Source organism: Vidua chalybeata, chromosome 4 (assembly GCF_026979565.1).
Source record: "Vidua chalybeata isolate OUT-0048 chromosome 4, bVidCha1 merged haplotype, whole genome shotgun sequence".
Taxonomy (NCBI): domain Eukaryota; kingdom Metazoa; phylum Chordata; class Aves; order Passeriformes; family Viduidae; genus Vidua; species Vidua chalybeata.
In genome coordinates, this window is record NC_071533.1 from 29,871,977 (window position 1) to 29,897,853 (window position 25,877).

A 25,877-nucleotide genomic window follows, 5' to 3' on the forward strand; every position below is an offset into this window, starting at 1 on the left:
AGTTCTGATGTGCTGACAACAGAGACCTGGCCTGGATTTGGCTCTTGTTATTTGAGGTTTGGCTGCCGTGGCAGCAAAAAACTTCTGATTTGCTCTTACCCCTAGGCTTGTGTGTACCTCTCTCTGGTGACAGGGGCTCCTCTGCTGCATGAGCAGGGCTTGGAGGTGGTCTTGGCCAAGCTTTTAGGGGCAGATGCAGTGTAAAGCAAATTAACACAAATGAGTCCATCTTCACTACCAACAGTGTGTGGGCATATCTGCCAGAGTTCCTACTGAATTATTCATTCCTCTTTAAAGGCTACAAACAATGTGCCTTCAACCAGCAAACTGACTGATTTTAAAACTTAAGGTTATTTGGGAACTTGGATTCGAAAGACTGACATTCATTTTACAGCAAACACATAGGGTTAAAAATTCAGTGCAGTTTTACTACAGAGACTTTTGTGTTTCAGCTGCATCTATTATGAAAGGGGGCATCACAGCCTCATAATGTGTAAGATTTGACTAAATATCTTTTGGCACTCTGAGGAAAAAAGAAAGGAAGCTGGGAAGCAAGAAAACTCCTTGATGCCTGTCTTTGCAGTATGTATATAGGCCTTTCTATGCTGTTTAGTTTTACCCTTTTTATTTTTTTCTGTACCACATAGGAAAGAGTCCAAGAAAAATTACTTGAAGTGCTGTAGGCAAGAAAGAAATGGTACCTACACAACAGGTTATGGCCACTCAGAACTTCTTAAGTCTTCCCAATAATCTGTAATATTTCTGCAATTTGATTTTGTCTCTGAATCTATTCCCTTCCTCCTGGACACACAGACATGTTTTTTCTTCATGTTTTAGGAAGCTGGGGAATCTAGGTTAACAAGCAGGGGGGTTATTATTCATATTAGTAAAATGTGGAAAGCAAAAAACACTCCTTCTCTTACTGTGAGCATCAAAAATATACATTACACAAGTTTGTTCAGAATCCCAGGACTTAAAGAGCAGATTCTTATTACAGTTACATGATGTTATTTTTAACATCTCCTATCATTGTTAATGGGCTTTTAGATTTTTTTTTCCTTCTTTTTGGTGAGACTCAGTATAACCTCTATTGCTCAAGAGTAAAAGATTTGAATTATGAAGCATTTTATGTGCGCTAGAATCGTCTTGAGCAGAAAATGTACACTTTCTTTGTTGAAAGCTAAATTAATTGGTTTGTGCAGGCTATGCTCAGTAATACCAGAAGGAATTAGATAGGGCTAAAACAAATCTGATCATTATCTATATACAAAAATGGTATAAAAGGAGATATTCCACAGGCCACAATAACTCTGTTCAGTCTTCTCCTTTTGAAATCGCTCCTGTTTTCTCCCAATCCCCAGCAGCTTGCAGTAAAATCTGTCTTTTCCTCATTTGTGCTCTGCAGTAACTCAGAACTGCAGAGAGATAAAGCTGGGCAACGAAGGGCACAAAAGATACAGGCTTTCATCTGTTAACCAGGCTGCTTGGGAAACACTGGAATGAGGCTCCTACTGGTTCCAGCCCTGTGCAATTGAAATGTTGGTGCCTCCCTAGGCTAAGGAGAGACATATGACTGCCCGTGATGGAGAGAAGACAAAACATGAAATGCCTTGATACAGGGGGTAGTATCTTGCAGTAAAAGATTTGCTGAAGACTCTCTCTTAGGCAGGTATGTTCATAAGGAAGGAATTTCTGCTTACAGAGGGGAGCTATCATCTTTGGCATTGCAGAGTCAGCAGCAAAAGCCTGCTTTTCCAGAGGCTGACATGCTTTCCTACAGGTTTTCCTCTCATCATCTGAAGTGCCTGCACTTGGGTTCAGCTCTTTGCTGGCATGGTGAATTACTCAAAATGGAAAGTTCAAAGTTATCTGATTTCCTCTTGAACATACATTAGGAAGTAAGCTTTCTTCTGCAGAGGAATTTCTGCCATTGCAGAGTGGACTGTCTAAGGGCCTGTATGCAGATTAGGAGTTAGGTGATAGGTTTAATACCTGCAAAGTGCTAGATACAAGGACATTGCATGGAGCTGAATTTCATCTACACACTGTGCTAATAAATTGTTATTTCTTAAACTTACTGCAAAACTTGACTATGACATTCCTGGGCAATTTCTTCAGTTTTTCCTTTGATGTATATTTACAAGGTTCCACTGAAGAACGCTCTGAGTAACTCTTTATCTAGGTGTCTCTTATCTTTAAAAACAAAATTCCTTGACTTCCAAGAACATTTTTCTAAGGCTAAAGAACATACATTCCATAAAGTTTGTGTTAGTTAGTTCCAGATGCTCTAGCTTATGCCTCCTTTTTTCTAACAAATGTTTTCCCTTTACTCTCAGTAGTAAAAGGAATGTTTCTCTCTTTTCATCCATTCTCTTTGGCTAAGAAGCAAGAAGGAAACTTATCATTAGCATATGGTGGGGAAAAAAATTGCTGCATGCATCCCTCAGGCACTGCTTATTAAAAGAATAAACAGAAATGGCTCAAGTATGGGTAATGTAATTGGTATGTAACTCACTATTCCCTGAATATGTACTTTTCCCTTGCAGTACAAAAACTGAGAAACATTTGCCTTGTTTAGAGGATGAAGCGGATGGAGTTGAAGAAAATAAGTCTTGAAACAAAGGGACATTCCTGCAGCTTTGAGTGTAGAGAAATTAAATGTTACTTGTTAGCCAGTGACAGGAAATATGCATCCCACAGCCATCACCTCAGAAGAAAGAAGGGTTGTTACAAGCTTTCACATCCCTGATGAAAGCTAAATACAAATTAGAGTTGATATATATGTCTTACACTAGGCGTCACAGTCAGAACAGTTTGAATCACTGCGCTCCAGAATATTTTGGACTGACTAAAATGAAATACAAGTTTTTCAGTTAAAACCATATATTAGAACCAATTAATGCCTGATACACAGCCAATGAATGCTTGTAAAAATCTTTCACCAGGAAAAACAGCACTGCATCCATGTCTTGGAAAGGACAGCTTATAGAGTTGGTGGTTGTTTGGTGGGCTTTTTTTGTTTTGTTTCAGGATTCCTTCATTTATTATGAATAACCTTGGAGTCCAAGATCATAACTGGAGTATTTTCTAAGGATCCTTGAGTCTCCTTAACAAACAAATCAGGAATTTGGATCCTGTTCCTGTGTTCCAGGTGTAATTTGGACCAGCCACTTTGGGGCGGATCTTTTAAAGACACCAGTTTGCTCTGTGATGCCCCTTGGAATGTCTCAGAACAAACACCTAAGTAATAAGTAAAAGTTAATGAATTTTTGTGAAAAATTGACATTTTACAACTCCTTATCACCTTAAGCAACTGGGTAAAAGACTTACAGTTCTATGTAACTCACAAGTGCATTTATCCTGGCTTAAAATGAGACTCGTGTGTGTGTGGACACTGCTTTATTAGAACAACCCAAGGTCTCCCCAGAAGCATTCAGCCTCCAGGTGTTTGTCTTCATTGGCCCACAAGTCCCATTCATTCAAAGCTAGTTCTTCATCTCAATCTCCCTGCTAAGGGAGTCTTTGAAGCCTATGACTGCAAACTATATATGTGGGAATAGGAAACTTCCCTGTCTTGAAACAGCTCCATCCAAAGTGATCTGTTCTATCTCATCTGTTCACTGAGGAGACTTAGCTAAAACCATGTCATCTGTCCAAGTTCTTATCCTAGCCCCTCTCTGTATGTACTCCCCCTTTCAGTAGAATAAAAATCTGCAGTGTAAAAAAGTCCATTGCTTATGTAAAAGCCTTTTACCGCTTCCCTCATGCAAGAGGCATTTTGTGAGCACTGATTTAGGAAGGCTGAAGAGGCAATTAATGTTAATGGGGGCTTGGATGACACATGCTGAAGAGTGAGAACAGTCCTTTAAACAATCCTGTCTTGTCGGTAGAATTGTGTATCTGTTACTGAGAGGGTTCTTTGAAGTTGTAGCAGTGAGAAGAACTCTTCAAAATAGAAATCCTTTGATCAGAACTGTAATAATTGCATGTGTTGACATTTGGGTCCTAACTGATTAGTCCTGTCTAACTTGATTTCTTATGTGCTTTGTGTTCAATTTTAGGCACCAAAGGAAGAAACAAAGGGGAATTTACAAATCTTCAAGGTGTAGCTGCATCTACAAATGGAAAAATATTAATAGCAGACAGTAACAACCAGTGTGTGCAAGTATGAGACTATGCCACTTTCAGTGTTTTTCTCCTTGCCCCCACACCTCTCCCTTTTTTGTAGTCTCAGACACATTTTGTACAATTCAGGCAGATGTAGAAAATAAAAGGGAGGCTTAATTTATCATCCATTAACTTTCCATCTTCTTGACCTGCAGCTATCTTTTTCAGATCTATACTATATCTAGTATATAATCAGAGTTTATTTCCCTTTCTTATGGTGTTTGGCAATGCATGAAAAAATAAGATGTGCAATAATTTGGAAAAATGCCTTTCTATAAATATAATTTTACACTGTAAATCACTCTCATGTTTTCAGATGTAAATCTAGATCAAGGTGCCACAAATACAATTTTTTGGGAAGTACAAATAAAAAAAAGTAGATAGATGTCATTTTCAAGTGGCTTTTAGTCTATTTAACTGGCTCCTCTTTCTGATATCGTAATCAAATCTTTTCTGTGGTAGCACCCCGACACCCATAATTTCTTGGCTTCTGTAACCTGTGTGAAAACCAAGCTGCATTTTTTCTTTTGTTTGCTATATATCCTTTTTACCATTAACAATTTGTCATCACTCTCCAGGCTGCCATGTGGTAGCAATGAACACAGCAGCAGTAGAGTGTCGCTTGTTCATGTATGGGAGAACCGGCAAGCCACATGCTGTGAGAACTCATTTCCAGGCCTTTTCAAAGAGACAGAATCAAATATTCATCAGCACCCTCATGCTTTGTAATTTGCAGCCAGCCTCTTCAGAGGAACTTCAGTGTCTAGTTACCTGGCCTGGGGACAGAACCACTGGACATATTCCTATGTTTTCTACAGACTTAGTGTTTGACTGTGTCCGAGTCACTCTGTGACTCAGTTTCCTCATTTCTAGTAAGGGAATACCATTCCCTCCCCCCTGAGAGAGATATTGTGAAGCTAATTCATTAATGTTTGTGAAGTACTTTGAGATCACTGAAAAAACAGTGCAATAAGATTTTCTTTTTTTTTTTTTTCTTAAATTAACATCTTCTTAAATTAAATATATCACTTTCAAATATGGACTGTGTAAAAGTGGTTTGTGTTCCTAGCTGTCTTCCTGACTATAGTGTTGATTAGTGACTTGCTAAAATCTAAGCTCCAAGAAATAGGTGATGGTAATATGTGGACATAATTTTAAAATTCCTGTTTTCTATTACAGATATTTTCCAATGATGGTCAGTTCAAAAGCCGTTTTGGCATACGAGGAAGGTCTCCTGGCCAGCTGCAGCGGCCAACAGGAGTGGCTGTGCATCCCAGTGGTGACATCATTATTGCAGACTATGATAACAAATGGGTTAGCATATTCTCATCAGATGGAAAATTTAAGGTACGAGTTACTATGTGAATTCTCCTGAGCTTTCTCTGTCTTACAAAGGAATGCAAAGTAACATTATTTTTCAAGAAACTACATAGTTTGGCTGTAGCTTAGTCTAAATTCCATTGTTGTGATGTGGAAACCTCTGACCCAGCCACATGGTATAATTAATAGGAGGAGATCACAGCAGTAATGCTAATGTTACACCAAGCAGAGACAACATGTTCCATACTGGGTGCTTAGAGGCCTTTCTGTAACTTATGGCCAAGGATAGCAAGTGCCAGGAAGGCTAGTTGGACTAGCTCAACAACCTTCATATCATTAGTACTCTGATTGTACAGAAGGGTGTGTGCAGATATATGTATGCACACAGACAAACACAAAATCTTACAAGGAGTACATGAAGCTCTTCAGTGACATATGGAGGAGAAAAAGAAGGTTGCAGACTGATGATGACCTCCTCTTTTATTCCATACTTCTCAGCAATTACAGTGTATGATATATGTATGACCCTGTTGGTAATAAAAGCAAGGAAGGGTAACCCAGGGTGTTGTTTCAGTGCTACAGCATAGACAGGAGTGTTCTAGCTGGTGTGTTGTACACTGAAAAAACTGAAAGACAGTAATGATATTTTAGGTTTCAGAAATCAGAAATTCTAAGGAAAGCAACCTCATATTTTCATAGCAACTCTGATGCCTTTAATGAGAATAAAATAAGACAGCAGCTACTACACTACACTGATGATTTCCAACCTGCAACATTTATTTCACTTGGGTTCAGTCCTAGAGTGCAGTTCTAGAGAGAATTAAAGGTTTCCTTCATTTGGTGCTGTTCTCTGAATGCATGATACCAAGTCTGGTGATGCACATTAGAGAGAGCCACCTCTGGCAGAGGCAAGAAGTATTCACTAGTCATGGGGATAATGGACCTGTAAGGAAATTTCTACCATAGTTACTTAGTTCTGGAGTCCTGCATTGGACAGATACAGCCTGTTTGGCTAATTTTCTGGCAGCCTAATGACCAAAAAGGTCAGGTTCTGAGCTGCTCATGTGTGCAGCAAGAAATGACCCTTCTCTAAATAGTTTTTGTAAAGTGACAAATGCAAATAGGTGATTGTGCTTCCATAGTCCTCAGTGACCTCCATCTGAGAAAACAGTGTGTATGCTTCTAGAAGTATCCAAATAATGTATAGACTTCAAGCTAAAATAAAACAATACTAAAATGTAATGCAAGTGGTAAAAAAAAAAAAAATTATTTGCATTTGCAGAGAGAATGTGATTTTACTAGTCAAGTAATTTTGAAAATGTAGAGCTATACAGGAAAACCTTAGTTTTGGCTGAAGTCCTTAAATGAAATGAAAACACCAAAACAAACCCAAAGAAATATGTCATTTAGTTAAAAATCCAAATATTCTGATTATCCTAGGTGTGTTTTAAATAATTATTAACGTCTTTAATGTCAACTGGAGACAGAGCATGGAGGGCTTGTTTTCCTGCCTTCTTAAGATATGCTGTAAATCCAGCATTTTGGATGGTGTCATCTCTGGAGGAAAAAGCTCTGGAGAAGCCAGGACCCTATGGGTGATATACTATCAGCAGGGAGACAGGTATTGGAAAAAAATAATCATTAATGTAGTTCCTCTGATGTAAAGCCTAGATTTGTTTTCAGTCAATGTTTTTGTTGGATTGCAAAAAAAAATGCAAAAGCTGTGTGATGTTGGCAGTGTTTGTGTGGTTAATACAAATTAATGCATCAGACTTCATAGCTCTTGGGACTAGACTGATTAAATGAGAGATGAAACATCAATGGTATAAAATACTATTTTTAGATTGGATGCAATAAGCCATGTTTTTGAGAGGAAAATAAATGTTTGTAGAAGTATTTTTTTTATACCAAGGGTAGGCCTAAGCACATAAGTGCAGGAGCTGGGTGGAGGGCAGGTGGCAGAGCAAGTGCACGGGGAGAGCAGGAGCGAGGCAGTGGGAACACTGGGATGGAGACACAGATGGGCACTGGGCACAGGGCCACACTGAGGAGCTGTAATGGGAGTAGGGGGTCCTGTATTGGTGCAGCACTGGTTCAGGGGATCCTGTACTGCACAGTGTAGCTGGAGAGCTGAGCTGGGCAGGAGGGATGCAGGTAGGATGAGCACAAGGCCTGGGGAAACTGTGGGAGGACACACACAGGGTTGGGAGGTCATATCCACTGAGGATGAGGCTGTGATATGGGGACAGTCAGTGCCATGAAGGGGTGGGGCTTGTATTGGGCATGATGGTGTAGTACCAGGAGTTGGACTCAATGATCCTTGTGGGTCCCTTCCAGCTCAGGATATTATTCTGCGATGGGGTTAAATAAAATATATGGGAAGCACAGAACATAGATGTAACAGATCTAGCCTGTGGGAATCTGGGGAAAGCCTTGTAATTTCTTGTGTGCTGGCAGTGGTAATTCTTACAGTGGCCTTGTCAGATTAAATTGGGCAGCACTTGCTGAAATAACAGAGAGAGAAAGGGATAATGGCATTTGCCTTCAGAGGACTGTGCCTGCAAGTCATTGTGTAAGACCTCTGATGCAGGTGGCCTGCTAGTTGTTAACTCAGCAGTATCAGGGGGCTGTTTTGAGCTTAATCTAACTATTTTTGATGTTGTCCCCTTCCTTCTGTATCTACTTATACTCACTCTCCCTTAGTGGAATTTTAATAGTCATGTGAGCCATAAGGCAAATTTCCCTGGAGCCAGGCCCAGGCATGTCCCTGATTACAGCACTGGACTGACTCCCCTTGGCAACTTCCACTGCCAGGCAGAAAAGTGTCACCTTCCTCAGTTCTGGCAGCAAAAAAGACAGAGTTCTGTTTTCTCAAGGCTGTAAAACTTACATAAGTGCTGAGGTGGGCAAACTCTAATCTAAGGTTGCACCAAAACATGAGCTTCTTCACATGAAGGGCTGCACTATCCTGGATATGATGAAGACTCAGATTGGGTCTTAGGATTTGGGGCTTCTGTTTCTGGCTGCGCCACAGTTCTCATGGGTGACTAGTGATCTTCCATTTCACTGCCCAGTGCTTTTTCTTCATCTGTAAAAGGCAGATAACATTGCTGGCTTTCTCTGCCAAGTACTCTGAAATTGCTAAGCAAACTGTTGCAGCAGATACAGCACTAGGCTAAGGAGAGAGGGCATGGTGAAGCAGCTGTAGCAGCTCCTCACCAGGTCTAGTGAAGGAACAACAGAGCCAAGAGAATGATTCCTGTTCCTCTGAGAAGAGAATTGTTTTCTTTCTAGTCTTGAAGAGCTGTATGTAAGATAACAAGCTTGTTATCAACCAAACAGGGCTCTGCAAGTCAAGATCAAGTTTAGATAAGTGCGAAAAGATTAAAGGAAACATTTTATATGTCAGACTTCTTCCTTGCCTCACTAGTAGAATTAAGGAAGGAGCTGTCTGAAGCTGGTTGCATGTTCCAATGGGAATAGGTAGTGTGGTTAAACAGTCACAGTTGAATTTTGACAGTCACACGAATGATAAATCCACTTATTGTGTGATATTGCAAAGTGTGACAAAGCTGTATTTCCTTATTAGAGAGGTTCTCAGACAGGAAAAGATGGTTTGTTGAATGTTTTTAATTAATCCCTGACAATTTTGAACTTTTCAGACAGCAGCAAGATTGGTAAAGTTAAACTTAGCCCTAACATGCTTACTTCTTTCAGTGGAAAAGTCTTCATAAATTTTGAGGTAGGCTAGCTGATATTTTTTTTTTTAATTTTTTTTTTAACCTCTAGGAATATCTGACAGTAGAATATTTTCCAACCTGGTAGGGTGACTTTATAAACACGTGCTGGAAAACCAGCCTAAATTCCTAAGAGCCTATAAAATAAGGGACATAACGTCCCTGACTGAATTCAATTAAACACATTATTTGTATTAAGGGTTTACATGATTCATTATACTGTATTTATTTCTAATGGAAAAAAAGCCTGAAAATTCTTCCATTCATACATTTAATAGGAGTGACTGGGTTTCATAATGTTCTGTTCTAAATAATCAAACCTATAATTCTAAGAAACTTTCTGAAATAAAAATATACAAAAAATATGTTCAGCCAAATCCAGTAATGTGTCATCAGCATATTTTGATCTAAACTGGGAACAGATTTTTACTAAAAAGCATTGCAAACTCTAGCTGGGCATACTTTATTGCTGCTTGCAAATTATATTTTAAACCTGGCCCAAGAATAGTGATTTTTATTACTCTTCTCAGCACTGACTGCCCATTAATGTAGTACATGATTTATTTGTTATATTTTTCCATATGTGTTTATATGGGCAGGAAGACACTGTACTCAAGAGTCTGAGTCATTTTCCATAGGAATCCTGGAAAGATGGTAAGGAGGTGGTGCAGTGCTCAAGCAGACAACCGCATGGGCATCCCAAAGCAAGAGGAGAATATGATTTAATCACCCCAAAGGAAATACATCTACACATTTGCGTTTGATTTATGGTTTTGTTGCTTTGTTGTTACGCAAACAGAATACATTTTTTAAATCTGCTGATATCTTTCCCCGGTGAACACAAAATAATTTTTAATAGTTTTTCCTATTATCCTAGGAATATTAGTTTTTCCTATTATCCTAGGGATATTTTAGCATGTTTCAATTAGGTAGATTTTGCCTAAATATTTTGCAGTTTATAACAGTATACATTCATGAACATAAAACTGATGCAGGATGATTGCATGTTGGCTAAGCATAGTCTTAAAGCTGCATGATCTACTCCCTGGAATTTTCTTTACTGGAGACTGAAAATGTTGTGTAATGGTTTAGTAGCAGCCATCCTCAGGGAACCTAGGTGTCTTCATTTTAGAATCATTCCTATTTTTTACCTGCATCCCCACCTACGAGAATGTAACATGAAACAGGAGCATGGGACTTACTTAAGGCTAGGAGAGCTCCTTCTGTTTGCTTTGAGAACATCAGGGACATAAGAAAAATGAGTTAGCCAATGGATTTTCTCAATGCCTTGTAATTGATCCCACTGCTACTCACCAATTGCAGGAGGGAGGGGAGAGGGGCAGAGACGTCAGAAGTAGATGTGGTAGTTGTGAACACAGTTTAATGGTAAATATGACAGTGTTAGGTTAATGCTTGGACTCAGTCCTAGAGGTCTTTTCCAACCAAAATGATTCTATGACTCCCAGCATTGCTTGTTCTTGGGGGGTGAACTGTCTCACTCTGCAAAGGCAGTGAGGTGAAAGATGGCCTTGTTTCATAAATAAGATGAATATCTTAGTATATATTTCATTTAAATTCCAATGCAAACAGAAAAATATGTTCTTCACCAAGATATGAACCTCAGTTTGTAGGATGTGTCTGTCACAAATTACTACAGGATCTGAAAGTTCTGGAATCCCTAATTTCAGCATAGCCTCTCTGGTGGATTGTCTGTCCAGTACAGACTTTTGAAACCAGCCTGAATAAGTGCTTTCAAATTAAAAAAAAAGGTCTGTCAGGAGAATGCAAGTTGCTCCTTTCCAATGCAAACAATTGGGTATTTACAACCTTTTTTAACTGAGAGGTCAAATCTTAACTGATTTTATGTAGATTAAAACAGTTTCTAGAATCATGGCCTAAAAAATAGCTGAATGGTGAAAAATGTGGACTGGATTATGAAGTGATCCTAGAGTCTTCTTGGGTGCATGCCCAGGTAGCTCATGGATTCTTTGAAGGCTTGGTCTCAATTTCTGCTTGCTCTGTTGCTTAGATCCTTTTTTAAGAATCCCTTATTTTTAAATCTCCTAAAGCATGCTTCTAGCATTTTTGGATTTGACAGCTCTCTAGCCTTTCCAAATAATTTACTGTTATGAGATCCATCTCATCACCACTGAACATTTTTCCAGTAAAATACTGTATACAATTCCCCTCCTGTTGCTGATTATGCCAGCAGATGGTTTTGGTAATCACAAGGCCTATTTAAAATGATGGAAATAATTTTATTTACCTAAGACAGGAACAAGCTTTGATTTGTTTAGTGTTTCAAAGATTGCTTCATTTGCTGTTTGGCAACATGATCCTCTCCCCTTTGCAGTTTTCAGCTGACACTTCATATGTCTAAGCAGCAAGTGAAGCAATCTCACGTGGAATCTAGTGGAAGATAGAGAGGTTAGCCTGAGCTTTAGCTCTGCTCAAATTCTTTCTGAGAGCACTCAGAAGGTGCTGTTGTCTTACTAACCAAAGAAAGACAACAGAGGACATCATAGCCTACATCCCACCCAGCCCTGATGCTTCAAGAGCTCTGACTTCTTTGATGCAGGCAGTGATAAAGATGTCCATCAAGGTGGTTGCTGGACTCAGGAACAGCATGCAGTAGGAGACAAAATTCCTTTCTGCTTGTCTGCCTGTCCTGCTGGTACCCTAATGCTGAATATACAGGCATTTCTGACAGGTTTATCAAGTCACACAAATCTGATGACTATATTTCTTATTTGGACTCAGTTGCTGAGGTTGCAAATTTTTCAGTCTAGAAAAGACATACAGAAAGCAGACTTTATTTTGAGCTGAAGAAAAAAAATAATGAAGTACATGGTAAGAGCTGACAAAAACTATTGCTTCCAACTTTTTATGAAAAAAATGCCTCTCCGTTCTTCTATGTGCCTGTAATACAATTTTTGAACTGTACTAACTAATTTCAATCATGCCAAAATATTTTCCTGTTTTGTGTTTTCCCTTTTAGGCCAAAATTGGATCTGGAAAGCTCATGGGACCTAAAGGTGTTTCTGTGGATCGTAATGGACACATCATTGTAGTGGACAATAAAGCATGCTGTGTCTTCATCTTCCAGCCAAATGGGAAAATAGTCACCAGGTTCGGAAGCCGAGGAAATGGTGACAAGCAGTTTGCAGGTACACTTGATGGTAATATGTAAATCCCCTTTTCTTGCCTCTTCTGCTCACATTTGCATGATGTTTGAGCATGTTGAAGATGCTGTAATCTACTCCTTTATCCTCCAGGGGAGAGGTTCTGCTAGACATACAGCTCCTATTTGCTTGATTGGTCAGGCAGACTGCAACATCTGTTCTGCAAATGTAACTGTAACCAGATTGTTTCCTCTACCTCCCTATGCCTGGAAACATTTCAGATCAGTGACCCAAGAAAGACTGATCTTAACTAGCATTTTATAAGTGCTTTGCAGTTGTCACACTAAGCTGTTCACCACAGTCAACTCAGATGCTGTGCTTTGTGTTTCCAATCATCAGACAGACAAATCCCAATGCCCTAAGTGGTATCTCTTAGAAAATGAGTGTAATGGGGTAGTGTTAAGATTAAGATCAGAAAGGCAGAGTTATGGAACAGCCAGTGTAAGTTTGGGGAAATTGCCATTTATAGTCAACTGGCTGCTTGCACATGCTGTCTTTCATATAGAACATGCATTTAAGTTTAAAAAACAGAGCAACCCCACTGATACATTTTAAGTGAATAGCTGTTCTTTCAAAATTTAAAATAAAGATGCAAAACTAGGTATGCAGGTCATTTTACAGGTGTTGGGTCATTTTTAGTATGTAGTTTCATTAGTCTGATGTTTTGACTGGTTCATAGTGAAAGAGAGGAATAGCATCAATGTGTTTTTATCCTGAGATCTCTTGTAATGTTTTATGGCATAATATATATAATTTATGAGAGCACAGCTAAATTTTCTGGGTATCTCAATTTCTTTTCATTCAAAAATTTGCAAAAACACCTCCTGAAAATAAGTAGGCACATACTTCCTAACAGTGTGTTTGAGAAATATATCACTTGTTCTTGCTGATAAGCTACAGAAGACAGGTAAATTGTCAATACTTGAATGTTTTCAATGCAAAATTTTTCACTTTTTTAATAGATTTCCCTGATATACTGTGAAAACTGAAACTGAGTTCTGTTCTGTTTAATAACTCAAAATAGCATAAAGTGTTTTAATTTGGGTACTTGCCTGTTTTCAAGCTACCATTTGGTTATTTTCTCAAATTTGCATACATATTTCAATACACAATGTAAAGCAAAAAATGCCCTTTTTTCCTTGACAGTGGTCTTCTAATTAACTTTTTTATTTATCCTAAAACTTGTTAGCTCAAATGCTTGTAAGATATGAGCCCACAGTGCATAAAATATTTCAATTAAGAATTTACAGGAACAGTTTTGATAACAATTTTCAGTGTATGCTTTATGCTTAAGCACTTCATGTTTTGTCTTGTTAATAAGCCCATTAATCTCTGCATAGTCATATGTATACAAGAGAGGGAGAAATCAACAATGCCTATTGATAACAATAGCTGACAACTGGTTGAAAAAGAAATTATTTGTGTTTGCAAAGAGCATGCTGAGCTTTTAAAAAAAACACGAAGTAAAATTATGCTTAATTTGAAATTAGTATTCCCACTTGGACTACTGTTGCTCAGAAGCCAAACATAATATGCTGGCAGGCTGATTTTTTTTTTTTTTTAATTGAACCATACTTTTTATTTTAATGGTATTGCTATTTTTTTCTTCTTTTTTTTTCTGCATTGCAGGTCCTCATTTTGCAGCTGTAAACAGCAACAATGAAATTATCATTACAGATTTTCATAACCATTCTGTCAAGGTACTGTCAATGGCAACTTGGAAAGTTGCCACTTTAATTTTATTATGGTACTTCCTTGGGGAAAACAATGTATTGTTAAAACCAAAGAGAACACACTCCATATAAGGACTGTGATACAGCTCTGCTACAGGGGCAGCACTTTCAGAGAACTTTGCATGCAGTGCATTGCTTTGGTGTCACTATAACGGTCTCTAATTCAATGGCTTAAACATAAATAAATAATTTTAACTTCACTTATTTTTAGTAGCCCTCTGCCAAACCTCTTACTGACCCTGTGTTCTGTCTTCTTTTAAAAGTTTGGCTTTTGAACTTCCCAGTAAAAGCTTTCCACATTTCTAGTTGTAAAATTATAATAAAGTAAAGATACTTGACAGTCTTTAAATTCCATACCTATAAGCTTTAAGAGTACTGGACCCATTTTACAACCTGATTCTCTCAAAACCTGTGTAATTATTTATTTTCATTCAGTGCCTCCTGCACTGGGCAGAACTGGCCACTTGTCCTTACACCCATGGGAATTCCTGACTCTCATCCTGTTAAAGTCATGGTATGATAGGAAGTTTGTTTGTCCCAGTAATAAACCAAACCAAGGAAACCTGCTGAGATGTGTTGGCAAAAGTCTGTGAAGGAGATACAGGCCACTTCAGAAATGCCTCACCTATGTGTGTTTGTTCTCCGGCATTTCCTTTCCTACACCTCCTGCGCGTGCTCTCGTGTCCTCCCTCTACAGGAGAGAGCAGCAGGAGGACAGAGGCAGGATGCTGTTCTACCTGGGCTCTCAGGACACGTGTGTCAGTCCCACACACCAACAAAATAATATCCCTGGCATTTCACCTAATGCCTATTTTGACTGAACACACAGAGGAACCCTCAGTCTAGTTCTTCACTGTTTCTAATTGAAAAAAAAAAAAATTAAATATTCACCTGAAATAGGAAGTTGCTGCCTGAGCATAGACACCTTTGTGTCCTGAGCAGTGCTGAATCACCTGGGTCTGGAATAGCAACCTTGCTTGCATATCCTTTTGGAATTAGTGAGGAAGTAGCAGCTTGTGGTTTGGATTACAACACACAAACCAAGACTGCTGCAGGAGCTCTAAAGCAGCAGGAGGCCTCTGACTCCATAAATTACCTCTCCACAAGCAAGGTTTGCCTGGTAACAAGAATGCCTGGAGAAGCTTAACAGCAAGGGGCAAACTGAAATGAAAAAAAAGCAAGTGAAGAAATGTAAGAAGTGTGGCCTCCTAGAGGATTTATAATTATTACATTTTTAATGAGAACAGAGTGTCCCATCTGTCTCTGGTGTGACTCAATGGGATACAAATGTTACTTGTTACAATTTGGTACTAACCAGAAAAGATTCTTATTTCTGTAGTGTTCTCTAAATTGGTACATATAACTGTTGACACTCTGGAGACATTATAATCTGAGAGCAGAGAGTACATCTTCTTTTAAATAATATATTAGTTTATAAATAGCTAATAAATTCATTTCACTTTTATGAGTCCCAAAGCTGCTTCCTGCCACCAGTGTCTTGAATTAAGCAAGCTCACTCAGCAACATTTTTCTCCCGCCCCCATTAACCTTCAAGGATGTTCCTTTCCTCAGGCATCTTTTATGGAAAATCCTGTGCAATGTAGGCTTCTCTCTCATTTGGTCACTTCAGCCCAGGGAGAGAGCAATATATCTTTGTCTATTTTTTTCATTAGTTGGCTATTTTTTATTATTATTTTCTTTAATCATCTGAGGCACTAACTTGGTACTTCATTAATTTCCTTCCTCAAATGTTTTTTCTCTGTTCACTGGGGGTGTTCAAGAACGCAATGATTCCCTGACATCTTCCACCTTATCAGCACTTCAGTGTGCACTTGGCGCTTGTCAGGTCTTTGCATTTTCTTGTGCAAGCCACAGTCGGTCTCTAAGAACACTGTTGGACCTCGTGCTACAGCTGGATCCAAGATGGACAAAAATATTTTAGAGATGGCTGTGTACTATGTAAATGACACATTTTGTATCTTGTTTGGTCCCATTGGTGCATCCAGATCACTGACAGAATAGTCATTGATCAGCTCCATCTTTCTGCTGTCTAAACCTGTTACCATCACAGAGAATTCAGTTGTTGAACTGTCTACAGAGAGCAGCATGCCATGATTTGCAATGTGTGTTAGATTATGGAAGCAGAGAAGAGAGCATCTGCCCCATTGTGTTTTAGCTCCAAAGAAACAAAGAACCCAGTGCTCCATCTGCATTCACCTCTTTTCAGTTCAAGATGCACAAGCTGCAGAAGAATTCTGGGGCTCTTTGCCTCCATGTCTGAGATGAATCAGATCTTAAGTGAGAGGAGAAATGCTATATGGTGTAATGGAGTGAAGGGAGAGATGGGCACCTTTTCTCCCATCTTGTGTATGTGTGTGTGTGTGTTCCTAGGAATTCTTCAATTCCTCCTTTAATTAGCAGGTGAACTGGTAATACTAGATTACTAATACTTGATACCATGCCATATTTAGGTTGTTGTTTTAACCCATACAGGTCTTTAACCAGGAGGGAGAGTTCATGCTGAAGTTTGGATCAAATGGAGAAGGAAATGGGCAATTTAATGCACCAACTGGAGTAGCAGTAGATTCTAATGGAAATATTATCGTAGCAGATTGGGGAAACAGCCGAATACAGGTAGAAATTTCTGTACTTCAAAGGTGCTTGATTAAAAAAAAAACGAATGGGTTGCTAACTCTGGCCTTCAGACTGCCCAAGAAACACCATCATCATTAGAAGTGATGTGGTTTCTCACACCATCCTTTATATGCCTCATTGTCCACTTTCAGACCTGGTGGTGTTAGATTGTCAGCTTTTCAGTGTGGCTGCTGGCAGCTCTGATGGCCACTGTGACCAAGGATTTCGGGACCAAGTAGTTCCCCAAAAGTTACTTGATGACTTAAGAGACTTCCAAGCATTGCTGAGATTATAGTAATTTATAATCACCATAAGAGAAGATCAGAGACATAGTGGAAAATATGAAAATGCAAATGACCTGAGGTGAATGCAGCAGATTTTTATCATGTTTTTTAAATGTTGAGAAATTATTCTGCTTTCAAGTTATGAGAGTTACACTCTTTTTATCTTTTAAGTGCTAATCACAAGGTCTTCTTGTTTGCCAAAGAATACCTAATAAAGTGTATGTATTATTTCCACTGAATATAAAACTTGAGGGAGCTGCTTATGAGTTGTTCTCAGGAAGCACTGTGAACAGGGTAAACAAATTCCTGGTTTTCTGTGTGGGAACCTAAGAATCAGGCTAGCCACAACAGTGATATTTGTTAGGAAAACAAGGTGTTGTTTGAGTTCCCAATTAAGTTTGATTTATCGTAGTTGACTATTTTTAGAGCAAGAACAGCTGAGGTTCTTATTTTTTATTATAGTTATTTCATTGTGTGTTAATTCTTGCCAAAGATCCTGGCGGCTATAATTAGTTCTTTTTAATAAGAACATACATTTGTATATAATCTTGCATATTATGAGATAACAGAACAGATTTTACCCTTTTTTATTCTATAGTATGTCAACTGTTTCAGAAATGAGAAGTATAACACTCTGAGAGCAGACTGGTGTCTGTTACTTTCCTTTTTTATTCATAACATTTATTCTGTGCTTTCTCACCCTCAAAGGTTTTTGATGGAAGCGGATCATTTTTATCCTACATTAACACCTCTGCTGACCCACTTTATGGTCCCCAAGGTCTGGCTCTTACTTCAGACGGCCACGTTGTAGTCGCAGACTCTGGAAATCACTGCTTCAAGGTCTATCGATACTTACAGTAGCAAGGAGCTCTGGAGCTGGATAATCACCCACCCTTAAGAAAAGACTCGTCCTAGAGATCCAGTGCAGGATATCTCCTACTTGGTGTTTATTTTTAATAACAAAGGCATCTCTTATGGACTTCTCATGATAATTCCCAAACTTACCTTGTTTACATAGGACTTGCACCTCTTATGTTTCTCACTGAAATTTTTGTTGTAAGTGTTAATAAAAAAAAATCCTCTGTAACTGAATTCATAAAGACAATGTGAAATTAAACACAAACTGCATCCTATGAAACTGGAATTAAATAATAAGGCAAAAATGAGAAAAGTCTGGGGAAAGTCCCCAAAGCTTTTTGATGACTGCGAAGGATAGCTCCTGCTCAGAGCTTCCAAATTTAAATAAGTATCATTCTTACACGTTATTTAACCCAGAGGTGATCCTGGGAATCTTCTAGATCTCATTATCATGGTAGGTATTACACTTTTAACATTCTTCAGTCTTACTGTGTATAACAAGTAGATCCTTTTAGTATAAGGTTAAGTCTCACAAAATCCGTCTAGCTCTAACCGTCAGACCTAACACAGCTCAGTGTTTAGCACTATGAGAATCAATGCAAATTCCCTACTCATGTGGCATTAATGAAGGATTCTTTCATGCGGCCGTTTTTCACTCTTCCTCTTGCTCAGTGTGCAGGAAGGACTTTGTCTGAAGCTCTGGAAAAACTTAATTGCAATGATACATTAGTGGGAGCGGAATTTCTGTATAACCACAGACCTTCTGACACCAAACTAGTTCATTAGGATCCAGGGTTATTACAATGTCAAGTCAATTAACCTCATGTGTGCCACTCTTTCTTACGTGTTCATTGCCATGTTTCCTTACGGCAACTCATTGTATTAACCTCTAAAATAAAATGCAGCTTCACACAGGACAGAAAGCCAGAGAAGTACCCTGTGGAGGACCTACATTATACAACCAAAGGAACTGTGGTAAACAGAGGTTGTATAGGAAAGCCAAGGGTTACCAAAGCTATTTGTTTTTATGTGAGAAAAAATATGTTACAAATAAAAATGAATTTGAACCAATTCCTGAAGTCCTTCATCAAAGGGAATTTTGTTAGAGGACAAAACAAGGACTGTGAGATTTGTTCCAATTTGTTTGTATGTATGTATGTATGACTGATTGACATAAAAATTAAAAAAAAGTAAATGTGGGTTATTTCAGCAAACTGGAACATATAATTGATATTTGACAATGGCAGTACTCCGAAAAATGACCTTTCTTCCTCTGCCAGATCTCTCTACTGTGTTCTTTGTTGAAGTATTAATTTAACTGGAAATTCTTACAGGCATGGTTCTGTTTTTAATGTTTGGTTTGTTGGGGGTTTTTAAAGTATGAACTTGTCTTTCTAAAGTAGCATTGGCTTTATTCTTATTTCTATATCCAGTGGTCAAAGGTTGAATTGCTACTGTAGCCTGATATAGATAGAGTGGTGCTCCCTTTTAAGTGTTTTTTGAGGAGCTGTGAGCTTGCTGTCAATGCCTACAATAGCCTGGGAAGTGCTGTCTTTATTTTCTCATTTCTAGAGCATTAAACAAAAGGGCATTGGGTCAGAAACGAGGGAGTAGTATTTTAAGCATGTTTGCAAAATGGAAAGAAATCTTTGATAAATTTTTTTGTTACAAGTATTTGTCTTATTTCTAAAATGTAAGGTGATTGTTCTGATGAATTTGAGAAAAATGAATGGTTTTTTTCTAAAGTTGCATTTGACTTGTAAAAATGCAGACCCCAAGCTTCTTAAATGGGGGGGTTTGTCTGGTTTTTAATTACTGTTTCCTGAAGATATTTCCTCTTCTTTCCTTTGTTTGTTATTTGCACATAGAAGCAATTTAAAATTTCTCGTGCAAATATAAGTTTCCTTAGTTCATTGGAATAAATATTTTGTGCATGAAGCTTAAGGACTGTATAACGAAGCTAAGAAACTGGTGGTAACATTTATTAATATTAAAACTCAAGTTTGTTATTACTAAGAGAACAAAATATCCTCTGCTTGAACTGAGTTTGTCCTAAAATTCTGAAGATGGTATCTCAGTTATTACAAATAAACTGTCCTATCAAAATTTAACAAAGCTGTAGATCAAATTTTCATTCTAAGTGTCCTTATAACACTTTCTGACATTGGAAGACCCTTAAATGGCACATCAATGAAGAAAAGACACTTGAACTGTGTTTAGTAATAAAGAGAAGAAGTTGCACAGATTGAGATAAATTTTTTTTAAAATGTGCTGTGGCTGTCAATCCAAATATGGATTTTTATAGTACAATTTTACTAAGCTTGCATATTTACCCCTCAGAAAACATTGCCAGATATCTGTTGTCAGGTACTTTGAGAAGCATGAAAATTAGATCCTAACCCATATATCAGAAAAGATACTTAAGACTGTACTATTTCATGTATACACTTTTCTTCAAAAGTTTTTCAGTCCTTTGGTCCAGCATTGTTTACCAGGATTTTAGATAACCCTTGTGAACCCAGTGCATCCTGATGAAATAAGTGAATTCTGCACATAACCCCCCTCACAACCCAGATCAAAGCTATTAGGAGTTTTGTAGATTTTTTTCTGAAAATTGAATAGTCTTTTGCATTTTCAGACATTATCAGCAGAGCAGCACCTAAAGAATGTCATGAATTTGAAGTTATTTCTGATAGCAAATGCTCAACTTCAAATTTAGTGGCACAGGGCAATCCCTTCCAAGGTCTGACCTTATCTGCCTGGCACTGGGAAACTGAGAAACACATTGCTTTTATGGTGCTTCTGAAGCCAACTTCGCTAAAATGCTTGGCTTACAAACCTTACAAAGAGCAACCAAAGCAGAAATTCTGCACTTAAAAGCTGGCAGACTTTTTTTCTCATCCAATTAAAGGAAGGTCAGAATTGCACTACGTGATTTGCTGAGTTGTTAGCATTTATTAAAGGCTTTATAGGCACGCTGCTGCCAGATTTCAGGTATAACCAAATGTCCCTTTAACTTCCCTGGAATGCTAATTGACTAGCAGCACAGCATGAATGGTGAAAGTATTTGCTTCATTTAGCTAATCTTCAAATCAAAAGTAATCTCAAAAGGTTATTAGATCTTGTGTCATATGGAGCATTTTAGGACAAACTAGCCAACTGTATTTTCATTGTTCAGTGAATAGAATAAAAAGATCTGTTCAGATAAATCCAATATAAACAATAGGAGAGTTTTACATAGGCTAAACCAGCACCAATGCATTGAAAGAGAAAAGGAAAATGGTTAAGGCAAACAATTGCCTCATGGAGTGCTGTTTACTAGTAAATGTTCATCTGTTCTGTAAAAGCTAGAGGGCTTTTGATTTTATGTCAGTATTTTTTATAATAAGGATCTAGTGTTGCCCTAATGAGAACTATAAGTGCCCGATATGTTGTGTTTGTTCTAAAGAAATGACTTTCATTTGTGGGAGACAGCTCGTTATGAAATCATGAAGTAAAGTCAAACTTTTCTTCAAGAATTCAAGCAGTGATTATCTGACCTGTTTGTGGAAAGTGTACAAAATACCTTTTGTACTATGGAGTGGGAAGGTTCCTAACAGGTCATTTTATTTCTGACGAATGTACAGCACTTCAGTTGATGTTTGTGAGCAACACAGCCTTAACCCTGACACTTTTTCTTTGGCTTTATGACATGGGAATGTTCCCTAAGTTGCATAGTGTATGGCAGCAGCCTCTGATAGAAATCTCTACCAGTTGATATGCTGCAGCTTTCCAGTTCTAGGAGTGTTTCCAGTTCTTTTTTTCATGTTCTTTTAAAAGTTTTTGTACATTCCATCTTTGTAAGTCAATATATGTTTTGTGTATATGTAAACTTGCACTCTCTTGACACTCATAATGAAATATTCTTCTCACTTGTTTTTTTGTTGTCGATGATGATGTTTTTGTTTGTTTTTTTTTTAAATCCCTATGAAGCTAAATACAGACTTTTTCTCCTTAAGGTCAAGGATGAAAGATGCACATCAAAGTGTTTGTGTGTGTGCGTGTGTGTGTGTGTGTGTGTGTGTAGTTTTAGCTTCCTCTGTGCCATGGTATTCATAATGCTTTAGCTGACAAAGAAAAAATTACTCTGTCTTGGAAATGTAGGCAAACTGGAGTCAAATGTGTACCTTTACCACGCACAAAAAGTTCAAATAATAAAAATAAAGCTTGTTTCCTCTGTTATTTTCATGCTTGAGGATTTATTTTTCATATGTCTTATACTCACTTGTGCCTAAAAGTAACCCCATAATGCAGGAAGACAGGTAATTTTTTCCAGTTTTCTTCCCTGACACCACAGGTCACAAGCCAAGGAAACTGTGTTTTTTTTCATGGATGTTAATTTTTTATGTTGACACAGAGCAAAGAGGGACTTGAGCTGTTCTTGGGAAGAAGGTGCAGAGTTGGAGCTTCCTTGTTCCTCTCTTCCTTCTTCAGTCCATGAATCAAAATTAAGATTTTCATTGGTGGCAGTAAGATTAAGAGCTGTAAGCTTCTCTGCTTGCATCACAGGTACACAGTACCTTTTAGCTGAGGTGTGATATAATCTTTCAATGGTCTGTTGCAGAAAACAAAATTAAATTATTGTGGAGAACAGAAAATTTGCCTTAGGAGTTCAGTCTGACACTGTTTCTGTAAGAACAAATTTCCAGCTTGTATTAATTTCACATAGGTCAAGCTTCAATTTCACATAGTTCCTATGTCTTCTTGGTCACTGAATCATCTGAGAACTGAAGCAAACCGGAATCATTTGAGAACTCAGTGTGACTGGGAACTTGCTCATGAAGTAAGACAGAATCTTCAGATGCATCATTTGGCTTGGATGCAACCTCAATGGAGGGGACTAGCAGGGTCAGTGAAACTCCCAGTGATGAGTGTTTGCTCAGTGGCAGGACAGTCAGAAATGAGACAGCTGAAATACTGAGCAGCTGTCCATCTTTGTGGATCTTTCCCCTAAATGCTCTAGAGGAATATGTGTTTTATTCTTTCTTGCAAGTCATAGGGAGTGTCAGCAGCCATGTTTCAAGGCCTCATTTTTCTCCTAAAGACAAACGTAGTACAATGTAATGGATCAGTTTTGGTTTTCTGTCAGTCTCCAGATGAATACACGCTCAGCAAATAGACTTGCTCAGCAAATAGACTCTTGGTGCTGAATGTACTTTCTATCTGCCCTGAAATTTAGATAATTACAAAAGGCTTTATTTGTCTGCCAGCTAAAAGAACATCACATCTTGAAGCCAAGCAGTGTTGGATTGACATTCAGAGTTGCAGAGCACTTGTTCCTTCCCATGTAAAAAAAGATCATGAAGAATAGAAGCAATAGCACAGGATAGCCTGAAACCACTGGGCTTAGTAGGTAAGATGCTTGTTACATTCCAAATCTTGTCTTTTTGATAGGCTAGAAATGTTTTCTGTTCCCTGGGGTACTAGAGCAGAGGCTCTTCACCACTGAGCAAAATCAGACAGGCCGAACACTAATACTGGGGAACACTTTTGTTTACCAGAAAATATCTGCAGTAAATGGCAGAATCTTTTAGCAATTGTGTAAATATGACTAGAGAACCCAGTCTCACCAATGAGAAACAGTCTCAGAGAGAATAGGGCCAAAGTAGCTAAAGGAGCAGGTACTTTGGGCAGTCACCCTTAGGCAGGCCTTCTCTCTTTAGAGTGGTACCCCTTAACATGCCATTGCATGTTCAAAAATGTTTCCGTGTTCCTTAGGCTGATGTTCTCTCTCACACCCAGCTGTGCTGCTCTGCAGTTAACTCTGCCCACAGTTTTATTGACAGTTCATGTGAATGCTCTCTAATTTGGACCAGACTGAACTATCTCAGTGGAGTGGAACAGTCAATGTCATTTCTGTGGATAGATGTTCTCCCTAGAGAGGCCCCAGCTGTGCTGGTGCAGGAGATACCCAGCACTTGCTGCTCGTTGCTACATGCAGTAGAAGGCTGCTGCCCTCAGATTTATTGTGAGCTAGGCATATGAATGCCTTGTTCCTTCAGAGAAATGCCTTGTGACCAAAATCCTAGTGTTTGAGCTACTCACTTCGAGGATAACTGTGATGCTCACTTCAGCAGCTCTGCCTAGCAAAGCTGTGGAAGCAGTAAGTTTTGGGGGAGGGCCAGCTAGCATTTCTCACCAAGGGTTTTTCATTCAAGGGTTAAATGTTTGTAGGGAGAACACCTGCTTACAGTCCAAAAGCTCATTCAAGGATGAAATGAGGCAGCAGATGCTACAGACTGGCCTACATGGGATACTCATGGATCATATTGTTCCTTGATGTGTGGCCATGGCCCACGACAGACTGCTTGGATCCCCGAGAAGTTGGTATCACCCCCCATGGGTGAGCAACTCCTTGTCCTCCATGCTTAAGCTCTACTGCTGTCAGTCATATAGGTGCAGTGGGAGGCAGCCACAGGACTCGAAAGGCTTGATCTTACTCTTTTAGAGATAAAGTGATCTGCTATTGGGAAGGAATGAGAAGGAGGTGTCTTTACAAACAAACTATGGGCCTGATGGTAGATAAGGCCAGATACAGTGAGGTGAAAGAAGCAATGGAGGAAACCATAAATTCCATAGGAATTCCACTAATTGACACAGACTGTTACTCACTCAAGACTCTGCTAAATCTCTGGTTTTAGAGAAAAAGAACAGAGACACAAAGAAAAAGAAAGATGGAAGGGGGTTATACATTAGAAAGGGTCTTAGGTATTAGGTGTTTCAGGGAGTCTATACCTCTCAAGTACCTCAGTCAGTGGGGAAGGAAATAGGGAAATGCAGCTGGGAAATCAGGATAAAAGGGAGGCTGTATCCCCTACAAATTTGAGACACCCCATGGGAAATGCCCTATGGCCTCTCTGTTTGTTTGAATTAAGTTGCAAGACTCCTCTGTCTCCTTTTTGGACATAAACCTCTGGTGTTTGTGGATTAATTTTCCTGATATATTTGACTTGAGCTCTTCCCTTATGAAAAAAATAGCTCTTGTAATTAAGACTGTGCTATGGCCCATATGGATGAAAAGAACAAAATTAAACTAGGACAATTTTCATTCTCTACTGGCTAAGCTTTCTGCCATTGTCGCTTTTTTGTCCTTTCAAAACAGAATTTCTGATTGTAATTCAGCTATAGTCAATTGTAAGAGCAAAATTAAGGAGAGTACAAATTTCATCTCATCCAAGCATAATTACATTGACAAAGCACTGTATTTTCTCTAACTCAGGAACAGAGGAAAACTATTTGGACCAGTACTTAAAGATCTCAGTCAGACTCCTAGAATAGAAAATGTAGCCCAAATGGTTAAAGCTTAAGAAAATCACAGGAAAATGAGAACAATATTCTAACAGAAAGACACAGTTATGAGTCTCCATTACACTGTATTTCCATCCATTGTCTTGTTTTTAGAATCATAGCATAAGATTAGCAGTTTTGTGAAATATCACGTTTAGACATTCTGAAGCCCATTAAAAATGCCAGGCCTTCATGTATTTTAGGAGTCATTCATTCCACTTCTTGCAGTAATGGAAAACCACCCCTCAAATGACAAAGCGTGACATACACCCTTTTGTTTGGGGCCTCTTTCACCCCACGGTCTTTAAACTAATTAGTTTTGATCAGGTAGGAGGTGTTAGGGAACATTGTATTACAGAGCAAATTGAACCCGGTGATGTGGCCTGGAGAGGAAAGCTAATGTCTTTACAAACAATTTGCTGGGTGAAGGTATGGGTGTCAATATGTTTGAAATGGGTCTTAATGTCTGTGCTAACTTTGGGCAGCGGGTTTGCTGCAGAGCCCAGACAGCTTAGCTCCTGAAACAAACAAGGGTCTGCACAAGCTGGAGTTTCTGAGCTTTGAGGTGAAATAGTAGGTACAAGGGGGAATATGTGGTAGGCAGTTCAGGAAGGCTGTACCTTCCGAGTACCTCAG

The 25,877-nt window shown here is 38.6% G+C and overlaps 1 protein-coding gene across 2 annotated transcripts in view; it reads left to right on the top strand.

Moving 5' to 3' along the window:
• Positions 1-22,136, top strand: part of TRIM2 (tripartite motif containing 2) — a 60,316-nt gene extending 38,180 nt beyond the window's left edge. Inside the window, exons 7-12 of one of the 2 annotated variants that reach the window (XM_053940733.1) lie at positions 4,062-4,165; positions 5,347-5,514; positions 12,223-12,403; positions 14,036-14,106; positions 16,633-16,773; positions 17,766-22,136. In XM_053940733.1, the coding sequence (XP_053796708.1) occupies positions 4,062-4,165; positions 5,347-5,514; positions 12,223-12,403; positions 14,036-14,106; positions 16,633-16,773; positions 17,766-17,918 (818 nt within the window). In that variant the 3' untranslated portion in view covers positions 17,919-22,136. The remainder of the gene's footprint in view (positions 1-4,061; positions 4,166-5,346; positions 5,515-12,222; positions 12,404-14,035; positions 14,107-16,632; positions 16,774-17,765) is intronic. The other variant, XM_053940735.1, reaches the window with a different exon arrangement.
• The last annotated feature ends 3,741 nt before the right edge of the window (positions 22,137-25,877 follow it).